The 21,808-nt window shown below is 35.8% G+C and overlaps 1 protein-coding gene across 2 annotated transcripts; it reads right to left on the minus strand.

The window, feature by feature from the left end:
- Window positions 1-833: 833 nt before the first annotated feature.
- Window positions 834-18,102, minus strand: LOC115212944 (geranylgeranyl transferase type-1 subunit beta). 2 transcript variants are annotated; one of them, XM_029781790.2, is made up of 9 exons: window positions 17,612-17,871; window positions 14,105-14,226; window positions 11,509-11,576; window positions 10,682-10,833; window positions 9,244-9,376; window positions 5,821-5,866; window positions 4,509-4,693; window positions 3,503-3,611; window positions 834-1,181 (listed from the first exon to the last, which is right to left on the minus strand). In XM_029781790.2, exons 1-9 carry the CDS (start codon window positions 17,758-17,760, stop codon window positions 1,036-1,038), a joined length of 1,110 nt encoding a protein of 369 aa, XP_029637650.1. In that variant the 5' UTR covers window positions 17,761-17,871; the 3' UTR covers window positions 834-1,035. The 2 variants fall into 2 exon arrangements, with proteins under 2 accessions (XP_029637650.1, XP_036359691.1); XM_036503798.1 differs by lacking the exon at window positions 834-1,181 and adding an exon at window positions 3,050-3,240 and having other exon boundaries at window positions 3,468-3,611; window positions 17,612-18,102.
- Between the last annotated feature and the right edge of the window lie 3,706 nt (window positions 18,103-21,808).

Genomic DNA, 21,808 nt, shown 5'->3' on the forward strand with positions numbered 1-21,808 from the left:
TCAGTAGGTTTCCATAAAATACTAGTTTCCAGGGTATATTTCAAAATGGTTTTCAAGGATTCCAGATAAGAATTCACAAACAGTACTCCACATAGTGGGTTTCAAAAAGAATCCCTAATTTGTTAAGACAAGAATATCGGTTGAGATAGTTCATTTTGAACAGTAAAAGTCACAAGGCTCACAGGGAGGGATTTAAAACCTCTAATTTATGGATCAAAACCTTAGATGGACAGTGGACAAAACCTTGATTTCATGTGTTCCACTAATCCTCATACCTGATATGTCTTGATAACTTGGCTGTGCTGGTAACTATCCCTGATACACAGTTCTTTAAACCATATTTTCAGTAAGATCAATAGAAAATTTGTGTAGCAAAAATATTAAATGATTTCTGTATCACATATATGCTTTCAGCATCATCAAACAACACTATGCCATTTGGTATTAGACAACAGTGAAGCTGATGCAGTGATGACACTGTAAAAACTGATGGTGTCTGTGTATGTGTGTGCTCAATGAATTGTAAGTGTGTTTGTGTGTCAGACATGAAGGAGAGACACAGTGAGAAAGCAAAATATTAATAATATAAAGAAACATGGAGAGAGAAGGAGATTTAGTAAATATTGGTTTCAAATTCTGACACAAGGTCAACTATTTCAGGGGAGGAACTAAGTCAATTACATTGACTCCAGTATGTAACTGGTACTTATTTTACTGACCTCGAAAGGATGAAAGGCAAAGTTAACCTCTGTGGAATTTGAACTCAGAAAGGTAGACAAAATGCTGCTCTGCATTTTTCCTGGCATACTAACAATTCTGCCAGTTTGTCACCTTAGAATTAGTAAATATTAATAATATAAAAAAAATCAAAGAGGGAAGGTGGGAGAAAAATAAAAGAGGGAAGAGAAAAAGAAAGGAAGAGCAAATTATAATATAAAGAAAGAAGAGAGAAAGAGCTTGATTTGAAAAGGATAGCTCAGTTATGAGAAATGAAACACCACTCAATGAAACAAAGTGGGGTGGTGATGGTAGAACTTAGGTGGCTGTTTGTTTCTTTTTGTGTAGATCGGAGAGATGTTGTGAAGCTCTTTGGCTGAGGTTCAAAGCTGGATCCATTTGTTTGGTAGACTTCTCTCCCATCAGTGACAGTCCACAGACTCCAAAATAAGAATGTAGGAGATCTGGAAGAGATAACCAATATTGTTAGATTAATTCTACAAAGAAATAGCTAAGTTAACCCTGTTTATATATCTACTGTATAGGTTACATATATCATACTGCTCTACGAGGTGGTTGCTTTCACTCTACAGGGTGTTAGGTGTTATGAAGGGCATCCAGCCATAAAAACCATGCCAAAACAGACACAGTAGCCTGGTGAAGTCTTCTACCTGGCCGGCTCCTGTCAAACTGTCCAACCCATGACAGCATGGAAAACATGTTAAATGATGCTGATGATGGTGATCACCTTGATACCGTGTGAACTGAGATCCCCAGTGACAGGTTCGTGATATTGAATTAAGTGTTAACACAGTATGCAAATTAGTAGCTCTGGTTTTCTGTAGCTACTGTAAAATGTTGAGAATATAAACAGATTCTTCCTTCTCTGGGATTAGTTAAATTGATGTAGGTGCTTCAGATGAGAATCCAATAAGATTCAAAACTCAATTAAGGTTGTTCATCATTTTTTACAAACTATAGAGAATTAGCTAAATTAGCCCTGTTTATATATCTATCACATAACTTACATATATATATGATATATTTATATATATATATGTGTGTGTGTGTATATAGACATACACACAACACACATATAAACATGATGGCAGCAACCCGATTTTGAGTAATGCTTATTGCTCAATGGTTCTTGTAAACAAGAGTTATACAAATGTGGCTTTCAGTCCTGACAGAAACTTATGCTCTTTTTGTACATATGAGACGATGAAGTAGGTGTTACAATGCTGTTTTGGCGAATGGTATGACATTCCAGCCTGCCTCCTGACACACATTCTATTACACACTCTCTGCAAGAAAAACAATGCATAATTAACAACTAATAATGCATACATTAACAACTAACCTATTCATGTGGTTTCTCTGATGACTTTTAAGACAAAAACTGTGCATAATAAAAATCAAATGTAGTGTATAAAAGAAATGTACAGATATATAAGTGTATGGAGGATGATGGTTGCATAGAGAAGTGTAGGGTACTCAAAGAACCTGTGAAGAGGTTAAGATTGATCTCAGAATATTGAGCTTCATAGAAGAGCTGATGGAACTGCAATGATTGGAAATATGCAATGCTGGAGAGGAACCATCCACTAGTTCAAACATAGCAAAATGAATATTAAAATGGTCATAGTGATGGAAGTTGGGAGGTATAAATATATGTATATTTGTGTCTCTTGCCCAATGTGTCCCAAATGAGTCTACCTCTGCTGCCTGTCTTTGCCTTTTGATACCTTCACACTGCTTTATCACTCATTTTCTCTCCTATTCACTTTATCATGCTGCCTGTGTGGGGATGCTATTGCACTTGTTTGACCAACTAAACCAGTGGTTCTCAACTGTGGTCCATATGGCCCCTGAAGGTCCACATAAGGTTTTTGGGGGTCCATGCAACAAAGTAGTAAATTAGGGATCTACAATAGTATTTTAAGGACCCCTGAAAAAATTTTGCTTTAAATGTATGTATTGCAAGAAACAGCTGGGCTTCTTTCTTATTTCTTTACTGCCTACAAGGAGCTACACACAGAGAGGGCAAACAAGGACAGACAAACAGATTAAGTCGATTATATTGACCTCAGTGTGTAACTGGTACTTATTTAATCGACCCTGAAAAGATGAAAGGCAAAGTCGACCTCAGCGGAATTTGAACTCAGAATGTAGCGGCAGACGAAATACCGCTAACCATTTCGCCTGGCGTGCTAACATTTCTGCCAGCTCGCTGCCTTCTTTCTGTAGCATTTTACATAGTTCAACCTACACAAGTTAATATGAGAAAAAACAAAATAGGAATTTTGAAACTAGTCTGTAAACATTGAATGGCTATGGGGGTCACCAGAATAAAATCAAAGCGGGGTCCATAAATAAAAAGTGGTTGAGAATCCCTGCTCTAAACACTCACTCACTCTCCTCCCCTGTGCCACACTGCCTGTGTAATGAGGAACGGCACTGGATCTACCTGTGCTCAATATACCCTGCTACTACCTTTTCCCTAACATTCAACATAATTAACCCTTTCATTACCAACCCAGCTGAAGCTGGCTCTGCCTCTGTAGTACAAATGTATTGTTTTCATAAGTTTTGAATTAAAATCTTCCACCAAAAACCTTAGTCACAATTTATGTTCCTAACACTAGCTGAATGATAACAAAGTTATTTTACTAAATTCTTTGTTATATTTAAAGTAATTGAAAGAAACACAGAGCATCTCAAAATAAATACAGTAACAAAAGGGTTAAATGAAGAGTAGAGGACATTTGGGAAAACAGCTTACCTGGTGACTGATTGGGCCATTTGGCAAATCCTCCAATAGCTTCTTTCTGAGTGTCCATCATGTATAACCGATTCTGGGTGAAGTTGGTTAATTCAAATATATTCAACAGCTGGAAATAGATGAAATAAACCCATTGGTTTGTTGCTTCACAGATTACATTGATGCTTCTTAACTACATTTCTCTGGATGATGATATGACTGATGTTGTTAGCAGTGTTTCTTAAATACAGGAAAGAGAGAGCTTATGTCTGTTTAAACCTTATTTACATTTTAAATGTGTAAGCACAGAGAATAACATACAAGCATACTATCTCTCTATCTATCCGCTCAGTCGAAGTCGACTCTTGGTTACTCGATGGATCAGTGTCCCCCAGTCAGTTCTATCCTGGGCCGCTTCTTTCAGATTGGCTATGTCCATTCTGGTATCACTCTTGATGGTGTCAAGCCAGCGGGTTCTTGGTCGGACTCTTCCTCACACACACACACACACACACAACTGCAGTCACTGTTAACATCGCTTCCAAAAATATTTGATAAATATTGACTCGAGAAGAAAGTATCTATGGATCAAAATGGGAGTCTCTACTGCACCAACATAGGAACTGGCATGAGTCAGTGAAGAAACCACTCCTGAACCAATAAAAGAATCTCTGCTGCATCAACAAGGGAGTCTCTACTCAGTCAATAAAGGTGTCCTTACTGATCCAATGAGGGAGTCTCTACTGAGTCAACAAGCCTGTACCTAAACAAAACACACACACACATATATTTTCCTTTATTGGTTTCATCCATTGGACTGTGGTCATGTTGGGGTACCACCTACAAAAGATCAACCAACCATATCAAAACCAAAAACCGATTTCAATGTGGTACTTGTTTTATCAATTTCTGTTTGTCCAGTCACTAAGTTACTTACAGAACACAACATAAACATACACACACACACAGTTTCTGTAGCTAGTGGTTATGATGATGATGATCAAACAAAGGAAATGGTGAAGAAAACCTTCAGAGTTGCCCCAATCCAATAAGAGTAACACGTATCATCTGGTTTATTTGGTCGTCCATGGAAGCCAACCTGTTGTCGCATAACACACCATCTTTTCAACCTCTCTAACTGGTGCAAAGTGAAGGTTTCATGAAGACACCCCATCAATGATAAAGCTGCAACTGCACAAAATGTGGGACCACCTACAAAATGATAAAAGGGGAGACAAGAAAAAGAAAGGAAAAAAAAGATGTTAGAACTGATATTGTGTGTTTGTGCGCACAGGTGTTTGTGTGTGTGTACATACATACATACATACAACATTATCTATACTACACACACATAATATTATGCTTTTATTTATTTACTTGTTTCACTCATTTGACTGCAGCCATGCTGGAGCACTGCCTTCTAGTCAAAGAAATTGACTCCAGGGCTTATTCTTTGTAAGTCTAGTACTTATTCTATTGATCTCTTCTGCTGAACTGCTAAGTTATGGTGACGTAAACACACTGACATTGGTTGTCAAGCGATGGTGTGGGGACAAACACAGATACAAAGACACACACACACACACATACACAAATACATACATACATACATACATATATTCATATATATATATATATGCAGCAGTGCAATGGCCTAGTGGTTAGGGCAGCGAACTCGTGGTTTCGATTCCCAGACCGAGTGTTGTGAGTGTTTATTGAGTGAAAACACCTAAAGCTCCATGAGGCTCCGGCAGGGGATGGTGGCGATCCTTGCTGTACTCTTTTGCCACAACTTTCTCTCACTCTTTCTTCTGTTAGCCTGCTCGCTTAGCCAGCTGGGTGGCGTCATTTGAAGGCTAAAACAATGCGAAGCGCATTGTGACCAGCGATATGTAGCAACATCTGATAGCCTGGTCGGTCATGGTGATATATATATATATATATATATATTATATATATATATATATATCAAAACAGTTTGATTCAGATTCCTTGGTATGCTGAGTTTCAAGTACATGGCTAGTCTTTGGCCATTGGAGTCTGAATGAGAGTTTGGTTGAAGAGAGTCAATGTTAGAACTGATATAGTTGTGTGTGTGTGTGTGTGTGTACATACATACATTAGCCTGCGATTGGTTGAGAAAGGTCATGCTGTATAGCAGTCCGATGTTGGTATCTCAGTGACAACAATTAGTTGGAAAATATTGCATGGTGAACAGGAAATCAACCACATAGTGAACAAGAAATTGATCATGTGGTGAACAACAATGAAAATAACCTCAGATAAAATATCATTAAGTTTAGAGATATGTTTGTATATTATAAGTAGATGAATCTTACCATGTGACTCAAGACCTGGTCCTTGGCCAATTCCACCATCATAGGACTGCAAACATAATGGTAAAGATTTACAGGAATAAACACAGAATTAAATAATTTGTTATTCATCTCTCATAGTTGAATACAAATACAATAGTAAAAATTTACAAGAATAAACCTGGAACTAAAAGTATTAGTTAATCACAAAGTATGGGTGCAGGCATGGCTGTGAGGTTAAAAAGTTTGCTTCATAAACATGTAGTTTTGGATTCAGTCCCACTATTTGAAACTTTGGGCAAGTGTCTTTCACTATAGGATCAGGTTGTGACTGAAATTTGGTGAACAAAAATTGTATAGAAGCTGATCAGTAGGAGAGTTTCTATTGTTTGGTAGTGGACTAAATACAACACCCATTTAAATACCACCACTTAGCCCTTGGGAAGTCCACATTGTGTTTGTATTCAGTCTGAGTTTTTGGTCTGAGGATAATGTCCCCCACTTTTACTAGTCTCAAAGATATGAAAAAGGCCACAGGCATTGTCATTCCAAGGAAGAAAGGAAGAAGATGATTTGAACTGATCCTCATGACTTATTCTAATTTAACTTGTTCTGTTTCAGAGTGGGTTGGATAGGTTTGCTTTGCCAAATTTAACACTCATTCCTACTAGTTTTGTTTTTATTATTATTATGCTCTGAAATCCTGGGGATAAAATTTATTAAACTATGTATAAAAGGAATACTATTTTAGAGAGGCAGTTAAAAAATTCATAAATAGAATTGTTTCTGACAACATATACCTGAATAGGCATGAATACCACAGCATCTTACTAGGTCTGTCATTTTCTGTATGGCCAAAGTTTTCATTCAAAGAATATAATGAACAGGAATTGACAACAGTTATCTGCTGTAGTCTATTACTTCTGCTTCTGCTGCCAACAAACAGCATACCAGCCAATACATAAGCCTTTACATAGTTATTTGACCTGCTAGAAACAGAGGTGGGTGATCGATCACTGGTAATTATTTCAAAAACTGTACAACTCCCCAGTAATTTCCAGTTTTGTTGAAAAGAGTCATTAACATAGCTAATACATCAACATGAAGTTTGCCAAAAATGTTTACACACACACTCTTGTCATATTTCTGTCTTGCAAATTTCACAGTTAATACATTATAAACATACAATATCTGCAGTAAAATATCACTATAAAAATGTGACCCCTATGCCAGATCCTAAAAGAATAATCTTTACTACATTAAGCACATCATAAACACATTTCCATTACATTAAACATATTATTACAAATAGATCCTTACTGCATTAAACAAATCCTTACATACATATTCTGACTACAAGAAATATATTAACATACAGCCACAATGTTAAACACAACATAAACATGTCCTCATCTCAAAAATATACTGTTTTACTTGTTTCAGTCATTTGCCTGTGGTCATGCTGGAGTACCGCCTTTAGTTGAGCAAATCGACCCCAGGACTTATTCTTTGTACGCCTAGTACTTATTCAATCGGTCTCTTTTGCCAAACCGCTAAGTTACGGGGATGTAAACACACCAGCATCGGTTGTCAAGCGATGTTGTGGGGACAAACACAGACACACAAACATATACACACACACATACGTATAAACATATTTATATACCTATATACAATGGGCTTCTTTCAGTTTCCATCTACCAAATCCACTCACAAGGCTTTGGTTGGCCGAAGGCTATAGTAGAAGACACTTGCCCAAGGTACCATGCAGTGGGACTGAACCCGGAACCATGTGGTTGGTAAGCAAGCTACTTACCAGACAGCAACTCTTGTGTCTATTATCATTACATTAAGTACGACATAAACACATCCCCACAATACTAAAAATACCATTACAAACAAAACCTTACTAAATGAAACACAGTAATACCTCACTTTACAAGGTCCTGTTTTATGAAACCCTGGGTTTACAAGTTTTATTTTTGAAGCACAAGGTCCAAATTTTGAATGAAGTGGAAAAGTTTCTACTACCATAACAAGTACTTCTGTGTGTTACTGAGAAATTTATAGTGAGTGAAAAAAATGCTTCTTCTAAGCAAACAACTCTAGACTCGGTTTTTAAAAAAAAAATCTACGGTGCCCCAGCATGGCCTCAGCCGGATGGCTGAAACAAGTAAAAGAGTAAAAGAGAGAGAGTAAGTCTATCTATGAGTGCTTGTGAATTGGTGACTATCTACAAATGATGGTGTGCGTGAGTTTAGTGAGAGTGAAAGTGATTCAGAAAATTATTATAATAATAATACTTTTTTTTATTATAAATGATCTTGACATTCTTTTTACTTTACATAAAATATTCTTTACATTGAGTCAAGTACATCAACATCAAAATAAAAATCAAATGGAAATTGTAGTTGTGATATCAATGCCGGTGGCACGTAGAAAGCACCATTCGAACATGGCTGATGCCAGCACCGCCTTGACTGGCTTCCGTGCCGGTGGCATGTAAAAATTACCAACTGATCGTGGCCATTGCTAGCCTCCCCTGGCACCTGTGCTGGTGGCATGTAAAAAGAACCCACTACACTCACGAAGTGGTTGGCGTTAGGAAGGGCATCCAGCTGTAGAAACACTGCCAGATCAGACTGAAGCGTGGTGCAGCCTCCTGGCTTCACAGACCCTGGTCGAACCGTCCAACCCATGCTAGTAAGGAAAACGGACATTAAATGATGATGATTCTACTGTTGTTCTATTGCCATTTATTTACGAGTATAATAAATTTAATTGGTAGAATATTTTTCTAGGAATGAATTACAATTTACAAAATTGCTGCTATGGGAAATTATTGCTCTGCTTTATGAGCTTTCATTTTATGAGCAGTCTCTGCGGACAAATTAACTTGTATATTGAGGCATTCCTGTATTAACATATCTCAACTACTTTAACAAATAACTTCTAGGTGTGGCTGTGGTAAGAAGCTTGCTTCCCACTGCATGGCACCTTGGGCAAGTGTCTTTTACTGTAGCCTCAGACCAACCAAAGCCTTGTGGGTGGATTTGGTAGATGGAAACTGAAAGAAACCTGTTTAATGTATATGCATCAATCTATGTGTGCGTGTTTGTCTACTACTACTGCTTGACAACTGGTGTTGGTGTGTATACAACCCTGTAACTTAGCAGCTTGGCAAAAGACACTGATAGAATAAGTACCAGGTTTAGAAGAATTAATAGGTAGTGGAGTCAATTTATTTAACTTAAATTCTTCAAGGTGGTGCCCCAGCATGGCCACAGTCTAATGACTGAAACATGTGAAAGATAAAAGGTAAAGTAAATACATTAAACTCTTAACAAATACATTACATGAAACACAATCTCATTACAGTGAACATCTTGATGAATATGCCATCAGTACAGAAATAACTGACAAGACAATAAAACAGTGAAAATTTACCAGACTAGTTTTAATATAGGAGATGGCTAGGTCACGGTCCATTCCACTCCAGTCATCCAGGATGTGACAAATACAAGCAGCACAATAAATGAAACGCATGTCATTCTCACCCCCTTCAGGCACTGGACGAAAGCTTTTGAAGAGATGAACAAGATGGAAAAGAAAAAAAAAAGATGGATATAAATAATAAATTGCATTAAATTAGACAACAGTAATTATAATAAGGTCAATAATTTTGAAGGGAATGGGGAAAGTTGATTATATCAGACTCAGTACTTGATCGGTATTCTATTTTATCAACTGCAAAAGGATGAAGGGCAAAGTCAACCTCAGCAGAATTTAAACTTACAACATAAAGAGAACAAATACTGCAAGGCACTTTTTCTGATGCCCTAACAATTCTACCAATAATAATGTTTTTTAACAATTTTGAGGTAGTGCAAAACTGACCTCAGTTTCTGACCAGTAATTATTTTATTGACTGCTTATGTTGTACATGGTGTCATAAAGTATATTTTCAAACTTTATAGCTTCTGTATATCTCAAAGAAAACTTAAAATTATGCTGGTTCAGTTTCTGTGAACTGTTTTAATTGTTGAAGGACATTTAAAGGATTTCTAATGTAAGCCACACATAGTTGGGTATAGTAAATCATGCCCTGGACAAGATAATAAACAGCTTTTGGTTGTGAGGATCTAGTTTGGGAGATCAAGAGTTTTGCAGAGTGCGGAGTCACTCCTTAGTCACCAGTATTCCAAGGGTCACTCTAGCCCAAGGTGGTAGTAACTGTCAAGGGCCCTCATTATTGGTCAAATAACAGAAGACAGTCCTGTGGCTAAGGTTTATAGGACTCAGGGGAGAGCTGACTCCTAGACATGTGTCATTCAGACCCACTGGTGTTTTGGACATGCCCTGATGTCGCATGAACCAGTTCCCCTGCATAAAGGCTAAATAGGAGAGCAGGAAAATAGCAGAATAAATTGTAAAAAATTAGCAGAAACGAACAGGAAATCACTATTAAATCATTTCCAGAAAAATGAATCTTCAGACTTTGACATGAAAGTTTCTAGTTATAGCAGGAATGGTACATATGGAGATGAAGAGACAGAAGGAGAGAGAGAGAGAGTGAGTCTATTAAATGACCCTGCTATTTGACCCTAGCAGAATTTGAATTCAGAACAGAAAGTTCAAATCTAAATACTTCAAGGTATTTTGATTCTCATTCTACCAATTCTGCCATTGCAATATCTAATAACAATAATAGTGATGATAACAACGATGTTAGTGATGATTGTGACAATAAATTGTATTTTCTTAAAAATATTCAGATTTCAGTGTCATTCTCTGCTTCATTTCAGATGAGAGTTTTCCTCGTTAAGCAACACAACACAAAATGAAATGACAGACAGAATTCAATAAAGATGAATTTACAACCAACCTTCCATCTTTAATTTGAAGATGCTTCAATCCAGAGATGATCCCTTTTCGATTAATTCTTGATAAATCATCTCCAAGAATGATCAAAGACAACAGTGCACAGTATGTCATTGCAATATGTCCACTATCAAAAGGAATATTTTGGTCATTTCCCTGATGAAAAAAAAGAAAGAAAGAAGCAGAAATGAAATATACTTTTGTTAAAAATGATTTAGCATTACTTATTTGGTAAATTAAGGTTGGATGTGTAATGGGACTAGGAACTATTTCAGTTCTGAACAGCTGAGGACCTTCAACAGATATAGTTATTCCCCTACACTAATACTTGACTACTGACCACATATCAGGGAGTGGGCAGCTGTGGACAAAATACTACAGTAAATATACACTGTTACAGGGTTAGGTGAGATGACTTGCAATATTTTATCTAGCGCTTTATATTTAGACATCAATAGCATGGAGATGGTGGACCTGCATGCATGGACAACTGTCGGACCTGCTAAAAAAAAGTCCAATTCAATCCTATGCATACATGTGCAGATGCTTGGTCAATCTTTACAGATGGAAGCCCACCTATACTAACACACAACAAGCACTTACAGCCTTCTGTCTCTTCTATCAATACTATAATGATTCCTTCACCTTTAAACATAAAAGTTGACAGGGTGGTCACAGCTGGAAAATATTTCAACATAAGTCTGCTTGAAAAGGACTGGTCGAGGGATAAAAAACAGCAATACTGTGATATTCATACAAAATTAATTTATAAATAGACAAAGATTACAAAGTTGCCAGAGCAAGGAAAGATAGTTAAAATCCTTTAATTACCTTTTCTGGACAAAAAGGATTTCCATTTGAACTTGATCCTCGAAATCCACACTCATTAAGGTTTGACTCTACAAACAGAGGTGAAAATTGAAAGTTTCCAGAATGCAGATAAAGACATTCATTAAACGAGTTCCATGGATAGGCAAAAAAAAAAAAAAAAAAAAAAAAAAAAGGTTGTAGGACATTAGATTATGGGTAATACAAAGAGATAATCCAATCTGAAGAAGAATATAAGCCACTAATATTTTAGCATTTTCTTCAACACAACAACAACAAAACAATAATGGTTTTTGATTTAGGCACATGGCCAAAGAGGGCTAAGTCAAGACCACTGATCCTGGTTTTTTATTTTATCAAACTTGGAAGGACGAAAGGCAAAGCTGATCTTTGTGGGACTTGAACTCAGGATGTAAAAGAGTCAGAATAAATACTGAAAGGCATGTTTTTCTGATGCTCTACCGATTCTGTCAGCCCATTGCCCTTAATAATAATAATAATTCTTTCTACAACAGGCACAAGGCCTGTAATTATGGAGGAGGGGGCAAGTCTGTTGCTGTTTGGCTCTGCCTCTCATTGCAATGCTGTAAAAATTGATTTTCCTATTCATTGTTCTTTCAAATACTCAAATGTTTTTCATTGTGGTTTATAATTTTTCTTATTGATAAATTTACCATATTTTCATGAACTTAAACTGGGCTGCTAACAGGGGTAATCTAAAGCCAATTAAGATTTAATAAAATATGAACATTTAAAAAAAAAAATTAAGCCTGTCTTGAATTCAAAATATATTGACAAAATAATTTAAATCAAAGCACATTTTGAAATCTCTGGTGATTTCAATTTCTGAAAACAACAGAGCAATAAGAATTTAAATAAAACGACACAAAATCTTGCACCTAAAATCTATGAAATATATTAGTCTAGATTCAAGAATCAATTCGAGGGAGATAATTTAAATATTTTAAATTTATCTCCCTTCAGTCTTAATTTAGGGATATTTTCCCTTTCAACGGCAGATCGAAATATTAATTTTTTCTAAGTAAACACTTTCAAATTTCGGACACTGGTAGAATGTGTCATATAAAACATCTTTTACTCTTAGTGTTGTTGAGAACAGTTTCTATTTTCAAAGTTATTTCGTGTTAAAGTTGTATTTCGATCCTTCAGGGATCTTTTCCCTTTCAACCGCAGATCGAGAAATTAATTTTTTGTAACACTTTCAAACTTCGGACACTACTAGAATGTGTCATTTTTTTCCCTTTCAAAGTCAAATCGAGAAATTAATATCATTTGTAGAAGTTATTCATCACCATCATCATTTTGCATCGTCCTCCCCCACTTCCAGTACTTTTAACATACATTGAGTAGGAGTGGTCTCACAATACCTCGCCTACTGTTGCGGTTCCTTCTTCATCTAGTATACACAATAAGAGAGAAAAAAATCTTCAATCTTTTGGCTAGTTTTTAACGCCAGGGTGCTAACTATGGCATGGGCTAGAAGAAAATATTGTACAAACCAACACAAGGGTGTATATGTGACAGGACTGTAGAGTCTTCTGTAGAGAGGGAAGAAATAGCAGGGATGTGAAATTAGCAAGCACAGAGTAGCATCAGCAATTGTGTGTGTGTGTGTATGTGTGTGTAAGAGAGAGATAGAGAGGAGGGGGAAGAGGAATTCACACCAATACCATGTTGGCACTTTATTTGTCAACCTGGAAAAGATTAAAGCAAAGTTGACCTTGTTGGTATTTGAACTCAGAGCACAAACAGAGAGAACAAATGGCTATTTGTTGCTATGACAATCAATTCAATCAATACCAGAATTATCCTTTTGTATTGGAAACTAATTGGTGTTAAAGATATTTTAGTGATGTAATACCCTTATAAAGTCTATCTCTATCTCTCTATGAACTTGCCTGTAACATATCTATTTTATACCAGTCTAACCAGTGGCTGTGTTTCTATCTCCTACCTAGCAAGATGGAAATGAACACTGATGCTTCATGTGGTAGGCTTGATAATTGTTAAGTGATTGCTTTTAAACATGGAACCAATGGTAGCTTTAACCCATAAAAGTGTTTATACATGTGTGTGTGTGTGTGTGTGTGTACTGGGTCACAGCCATGAGGGTTTGGTTGAACAAATTAACCCCAGTGTTTGTTCTATTGGTCTCTTTTGACGAACTTCTAACTTACAGGATGTCAAGCAGTGGGGAACAAACACACACAACCTTAAGTCCATGGACAAATTCATTTAAATGAAAGGGGTTTGAAAATATTGAGAACCACTGATTCAACATGGTCCATTGACCTGCTACAAATAACATCCAAATTTCATATCCTGCCAACTTCAAAAATAATGACACCTTGGACAATGTAATCTTTGAAATAGCATGCCTGACAAAGTGAAAAAAAAAAAAGCTCCCCTTCCTTCACCTGCAAAAATAAAGCCAACTGGCATGGTTTTGATAATTGGTCTGCTGGATCAAAACTCCCTTGGGGGTTAAACAACATCAACTTAATGTATTGATTGCAAGGACAATAGACAAAAAGCCAGTGTTTGGAAGTCAGTCTTAATTATAAATATCAATGCTTACCGTCTTCATTAGGAACAACTTGATGGGAATAAATCCAGTTAATAATCTGTTGTTTATGTTCAACTGATGATAGTGAATTCAAAAGATCTAACCCGGACAAAGTGAAAAATGCCATGGTGATTCTATAAAAGGTAACAGACAACAAGTGATATATTAAAAACAAAAACAAATGCCTAGAACAGTTTTGATAAAGATACTTAAATATTAGTCTCAAAGTTTGGTACAAGGCCAGTAATTTTGTGGGAGGAGCTAAGTTGATTACATTATCCCAGCACTCAACCGATACTTATTTTATTGATCTCTGATAAGGATGAAAGACAAAATCGACCCTGGTGGGATTTGAACCCAGGACATAAGGATGGATGAAATGCCACTAAGCATTTCACCCGGCATGCTAATGATTCTGCTAGATCGTCGCTTTATGATGGTTAGATATTAAAAAAGTGTTAAGAGAATGAAAACAAGAAACATTTTTTTTTAGGGTTTTGCACTTTTTAAAATTTATTTATATCATACATTTACTGAACTGACCAAAGCCTTGTGAGTAAATTTAGCAGACAGAAACTGAAAGAAGCCTGTCATTGGTAAATATCACTAATGCTATTGAACAGCTGCTGAGTGGATTTGACCTCTATGTTATGTCTTCATCCCCACCACTTGTTAAGTGTTAACTACAGTATTTGTAATTTCTGCGAGGATATGTCACTTCAAAGTGAGATTAATGAATTTGAAAGGAGACTGTCACTTCAAAGTGACAATCGTGATTTTGAAGTATGGATAACATAAAAAAAGACTTATTTAATAGAAAATATAATATCATATCATGTGTAATGTCAATAATGTGAACTAACTTGATTATTTATAAGTTTTTTATCAATCAGGCTAAAAAGCTCATTATATAGTTGTTAAACTTTCAAATTTTTTAAACTTGGAGAGTGTATTACTCTCCAAGTTGTTTGTGATTTCTGCAACAATATCTGGCTGGGTAACTTCCAATTTTTATTACCCATTATACGTATGAATAATATGAAATTTGCAATACATATTTTATAAAAGCAGATATTTCAAAGAACAATTGTAAATATTTTGAATGGAAACTCCATGGTGAACAGGTGCATTATCAAATATTGCAAATATATTCCTGGTTTTGGAAATGTTCAGCTAAGTGAAAAAACGTTTTTCTACTATGCTTTGGATGTAATAAAGAAATTCTGTAAAGACCAGTTTCTCTGTGCTTGACACAGGAGTACAATACTGAAATTGCTGCCTGCTTGTTTACAAACAATTCTGTGAGATGACCCCTAAAGGACAATCCATAAGCAAAGGTTAAAGCTATATTCACTCACAAAAGTTACTGGCTTTCCAGAGGGAATAACAACTGTCAAATACTAATCAGTAAATTCACATCAGATTGATTTCTATCCTCAGGCTATAGAACAAGCATTTTTCATGTTATCTGCATTCCATTTAGGCATTTTGAAATGTGACTATCACTGACAGCTAGTATTTGTGGTAAATTTAGCTTCATATCCTTCTTTATCTTTCACAAGGTGGTTGATGGATTGCTGTTTATTATCTTGTACAAAAAGATATGCATTTCAACATCAACTTTTGCATAGCATCTACCTTCTCACTTTCTTGTCTTTACAGAGTCTGAAATTATTCTGTTTGCAGTCTTCAAATGGATTGAGTAAGATCTTTGTGATCCAATTCATGAACAATCTACACGATGATTGTAAGTGATATTGGAGACTTGTATCTTCTTTGTTCCACATTCATTTGATGCTGCTAATAAGGCATTATGTTGAAAATTTTAACACCTCACTAAAATATAATCTGAATATAACAGTTTTTGTGTCTTTTAGATGATTAAAAGTGTTTGTTCCACAATGCAACACTTACAAAGAACAAAAACAAATGAACATTGTTTAGAAAATAAGCTTAATAACCCTTAAATAACCAGGTACCTCACTGTGAGTTAAAAAAATCTGTTTGCAACAGAAATAATTACACTACGACTGTTATTGAAAAGAAAGAACAAGAGTGTTTTCTTTGTAATAACTAGTGTGATGTTCTCTGACTGGTAAAAATGTTCACTGTTACATGCTCTCTATGTGAAGATACATTATGTATTCTTGTCTAATTAAATGACTAAGTTTAAGACTTAAGTGACACATAATTACTTAGAAATAGCTATTCTCACATTGAAGAGGTATATCTCACTATGGAGCAACAAGTTCTTACTATGAAGTGATATGTTCTCACTTTGAGATCGTTATTCTCACACTGAAATGATATGTCTGCACTTAGACTTACAAACATTGTAGTACTTCTGTGATTCTATGACTGTTCCATGTTTTTTTTTTAAGCTTCTCTATTTTCCTTCCTCAAACTACACATGCAAACACACACATGCATAGATACTTAAATACATACATAAATACAATTACACAAACAAGCAAACAAGTCACTGAGAAGGGATTAGCTGGTCCAAGATCATAGTAGAAGACACTTAAACTATGCAGCAGGACCGAACCAGAAACTCCGTGGTTGTGAAACGCACCGCTTAACTAAACAGCCGTGCTTGTAGAGGCATAATAAACGCACTCAAACACAAGTATACTTGTAAATATATGATGACTGTATACATGGGTCTGAGGAAGGCCATCAGTGACTGTTAAAAGAATCAGGCCCTCGACAGTGGCACTTTAAGCCTGTTAGGTTCTTACATGCCTTTTGGCAGACTTTACAAAGCTACGTATGAGGCCATCAGCATATAAAGTATATTCCAGTGTCTTTTTAATCCACCACTAGATTTGCAAACCTTCCCAGATATAAGTTACACAATATCGCATTCAATTTTTTTTTGTGTGATCTGATGACTTCCTTGATGACTGGTGAGCCTTTTCTTAGAAAAACATACATGCGCATAAAACGTAAACCATATACGTATATAAACACGTACATCATGTATGCATGTTTCGTAGGTATACACATTACACACACACATATAAACATCCCTCACACGCAAACAAACATACACACACGTGATGTGAATATAGCTCTTATTTTAATGTGAGTTTTCATGAAATTCTGTATTTCGTGTGCGTGTAACTTGTGTTCGTTTCACACCTTCAAACACAGACAGCAAAACTTATTACCTCTTTAAAAAAAGTTGGTTTATATACAAGTATATGCTTTTATCATTAACCATCGATAAGAATGTATAATATAAATATCTGTTATATTCGGGTAGTTATGGTCGATTGTTAGGTACATATAAATTGTCCACCCTTTTACTATCAAGCCATCGTTGATGGACAGAAGGCAAATTCTATTTTGGCTAGATGTAAATTCAAAACAACGAAATATCGAAGTATGTTATTATAAAGACCCCAGTTCGGTAATTTAAACAGACCGAAACATCACTGCCCCTTTATTATTATTAACATAACATTTATAACAAACATAAACTGAAGTCACACTGTAAAATCCATGTTACATTACCGGCTTGTATCAGCAGATGTATACACGGTGGGCAAAATATCCAGGTTCCGTAGGAAAAATTTAATGTGTTTGAGTCTAAAGAATGTCTCATCCGCTTCGTTTGTCTCATTGTCAGAGGCTGGCAGTGTGGGAGCGTCAGTAGCCATCATGTTGTTGATCAGACTAGAATTACTTTCCTTTCAATAGAGAGTTCCGCACTAATCAGTCAGATGTTTTCCTTCATTTAAAGAGGTGCACAATAATCAAAGATAATCGATCAATAATATATTTATGTTTTTTTTGTTGTTTTTGTTTAAAGGCCGGGATTGATGGAATCAGAACTAATTAAGTATCGAGGTTGATTTAATCTAATATATAATGATCTTTATCACCCGAAACGCACAAAAAAAAAAAAAACATATTTTGTCGTTGTTATTAAGAATCTTGTCTTATACTTCCATTCACATCAGGATGAATTATAAAAACGATTTGATTGACACTTTATGCTGTCAGCATAAAGGTAAAGCTGACCTCTGCGGGATTTGAGCTTAGAATTCAAAGGTGGGAGAATTTGCCAAGTCGTCAGAGTGTCCGTTCTCGTCATGTCCTATTCGGGTGATCCCCCGATTTAACTACATCACTCTATGGCCGTGTTTCCAGTTTGAAGATACATTCTTTCCTCCCTTCTAGCAACTTCGCAGACACTCGAACTGGTCTTGGGCACTACTTTCCCACCTGACTGAAAAAAAAAAAAAAAAAATAAGGAGTGGCTGTGTGGTGAGTAGCTTGCTAACCAACCACATGGTTCTGGGTTCAGTCCCACTGCGTGGCATCTTGGGCAAGTGTCTTCTGCTATAGCCTCGGGCCGACCAATGCCTTGTGAGTGGATTTGGTAGACGGAAACTGAAAGAAGCCTGTCGTATATATGTATACATATGTATGTATGTGTATATGTTTGTGTATCTGTGTTTGTCCCCCCTACCATCGCTTGACAACCGATGCTGGTGTGTTTACGTCCCCGTCACTTAGCGGTTTGGCACAAAGAGACCGATAGAATAAGTACTGGGCTTACAAAGAATAAGTCTCGGGGTCGATTTGCTCGACTAAAGGTGGTGCTCCAGCATGGCCACAGTCAAATGACTGAAACAAGTAAAAAGAGAGTAAATATATCGCCAATATTTTGTTCGGCGTTCCACCGATTCTATCAATACCTTGTGTGAGTTATCGGGTTGCAACTTTGTAAAAAGTAACAATTGATTAACTCCACCTCAGACTCTCATTATAGGAGTGGGTTGGTAGAGTACAATAAAATTTACTGCATTTTTGACTGGGAAAAAAAAAATGTTTTTACAAATGTTCACTACCTTATAAAATCTATATCAGCTAAGCAAATGATCTTCACTAACTGTATTAAAAACACTATAACAATCTTCATGCTATTTCAGAAAATTATCTCCATTCTCTTTGAGCATATAAAAAGACAAATTTAGGTGCGGCAAAATGAGTAAACCAAAATAAAGTAAATTTGCTTCTCCAGTTCTCCAAAATTATATTTGAGAAATGATTCATACACATCAATATCCATCCTTAGACTTCAGCAAGATCAGAAATGCAATAAAAGTTAAAAATATCTTAATCAAATTGAAAGAGGATCATGGAAAAATGACATGATTTGAAATTGAAGGAATTCAACTAAATCTAAAAATTCAACATAAAATATTCTCTATACCCTCTTCATGATTTGCTGGAGTGACACTCTTCATGAAATATTTACGCACCAAACAGTTAAAAAAAGAAATTATCGAAATTACTTGCTACTCAAAATTGAAAATGATCAAAATAGACATTAGTGTGAGAAAAAATGACTTAGAAGCCAACAGAGGAAAGAATATTAATTGTTAAACACCAAAAATTATCCAGATATTTTATTAGCGACCTTGACATTTAAAAACCTTGTAATAACATGTTATAAAATGGTCACTAAATTTCAGAATTTTGAAAGTTTAACGTGTTTGTCTTAAAAAATCATATTTCTTTAATATCTAATGATACAGCACTCTATTTTACAACACACAAAATATTTGCCACACATAGGGACAAGACTTCAAACTATGGGTAGAAGGTTAGTCCATACTATTGACCCACTACTTCATTGAAATTATATTTTATCCACTCCGAAAAGATGAAAGGCAAAGTTGATCTTGGTGGGATATGAATTCAGAACTCAAAGAGGCAGAACAATTACCACAAATATTTTTGTTCAACACTCTAATGATTCTGTCAATCTATCACCCTATTTACAATCTATAAATTGATTTCAAATTTCGGTACAAGGCCAGCAATTTCGGGGGAGGGGTAAGTCAATTACATTGACCCCAGTGTTCAACGGGATTGGTACTTATTTCATCAACCTTGAAAGGATGAAATGTAAAATCAACCTCAGCGGAATTTGAACTCAGAACGTGAAGACAGATGAAATGCCTTTAAGCATTTTGCTTGGCATGCTAACGATTCTTCCAACTCACCGCCTTCATTTACAGTCCATAGATTCAAATTCATTTACAAATTAACTAATCAGAAAATCATCATTAGGCTGTTAATCAATATGAATTTATATAAAATTAAAATGCATTTAAGCATGTGACACTCTGGTAACAAGATGATTATTTAAAGAAGTAAAGTTTCAACACGATACGCTGTACAAAGAAGGTTTGTCATCATGGGTGAAGTGGCTTCCTTGTTTGCTAAAGAAAGTTCCTTTTTTATATCAAGAAGTTACTTTTTCTTATATCAAATACACAGAAAAGTAAAGCCAATCTGACAAGTGCAGAATCTAAGAAAATGTTACCAAGCTAAAATCTACAAAGTGTCTAGTTTATGTGAACTCTAATACTCATAGATTGCACGTATGTGATAACTATTGGGACATTTGCCATAGTTTTTCTAAGGTTTAGTTGGAGAAGGAAGGGCAACATGACTGACCTTTTACAGGGTCTCTGAAACAAGTGAGTGGTAGTTATACTCAGATCGAAGATCTGCTTCGAATGCTCGCAATAGTTAAAGGCACCTAAAGACCAGGTGTTAAACTGGGTGATAGGTTAAATGTATCTTCCCAATTTAGGAATGGTCTATACATCTGGCTTTTAAATTTCACCCACAAAGTGTTGGTTGAGTCTGAGGCTATGGTAAAAGACTTCTGTCAAAGATGATGTGTACTGCGATTGAAATGGAAGCCATGTAGTTGCAAAGGAAACTTCTAAACTACTTTGTGAATATTCCCATGAACTTACACTTTGTATAATTTTATATTTTACTTATTTCTCTTCATCTTGTGGATATTTTTTCTTTTGTTAAGTTTTCTTTTGTTTTTTTATTTTAATATAAAATCCTCCGTTTGCAATCTGCTTTAGTAATTTCCTGTTTGCATTCTATGTTCAAGTACCGCATAAGCCAAATTTGGCTTTCATCCTTCCACAGGCTATAAAATAAAGTACCATCAAAGTACTAGGATTGATATATTCGATTGTCCTCTTCTAATTTAGAGGCCTTGTGCTCATGTAAGAAATAATTATTATTCAATTCTAGACAGATGTGTGCAGTTTGAGCAGTACATTGTCTTATTTTAAGGGAGTAGCAGTGAATTTGTGACTTTAACGACTTTTTTGATGGCCTGTTGCAGTTCTTGGCAGAAGAGGAGAATGAAAATCTGATTACAGCGAGTGGTTTTGTGAAGGAGAAATCATTTGATTTGGATGGAATCTAGCAAACGTGCTTTGTGGAAACATGACAGGCTTTTCAAGCTTCTCTTGGAATACACCTAAAACAACTGGATGTGTGTGGTGTTGCTACTGAGGAAGGACAAAGAGTGGGGAATCATCGATAATTTCTGACCCGTAGCTCTACTTAGTCTATGGTTTTGGTCAAGGTGTCGAGGAAAAGCTTGGCTTTTGTCATCAGGAGCATGGAGACTTGTGTGATTCTCAACAAATCTGTCCACTGCACCATCCTTCTGATCCAATACATTTTAGAGAAGGAGACTAATAAAACTGAGTTTGGTGGTAAGTTAATCAGCCTGGATCAATTAAAAGTTTTCAATTGATTTGATCATCATTACTTAGAAAGTGTCTTCAGTGTCGCCAACTTTTGTCCTGTTTTCAGTGGTTGGATCATTCCAATCTACAGAATAAAGCTCTGTGGTCAGACTAAATGATCTCCTAT

The sequence above is a fragment of the Octopus sinensis genome, linkage group LG6, assembly GCF_006345805.1.
Source record: "Octopus sinensis linkage group LG6, ASM634580v1, whole genome shotgun sequence".
Lineage (NCBI taxonomy): Eukaryota > Metazoa > Mollusca > Cephalopoda > Octopoda > Octopodidae > Octopus > Octopus sinensis.

Excerpts from the sequence above, each read along its gene's own strand:
- LOC115212944 (XM_029781790.2), bottom strand. The coding sequence starts at position 17,760 with ATGATGGCTACTGACGCTCCCACACTGCCAGCCTCTGACAATGAGACA. Across the intron at positions 11,577-14,104 it reads AGTTGTTCCTAATGAAGACG|AGTCAAACCTTAATGAGTGT; the intron begins GTAAGCATTGAT and ends CTCTGTTTGTAG. Across the intron at positions 1,182-3,502 it reads ATGGCCCAATCAGTCACCAG|ATCTCCTACATTCTTATTTT; the intron begins GTAAGCTGTTTT and ends TATCTCTTCCAG.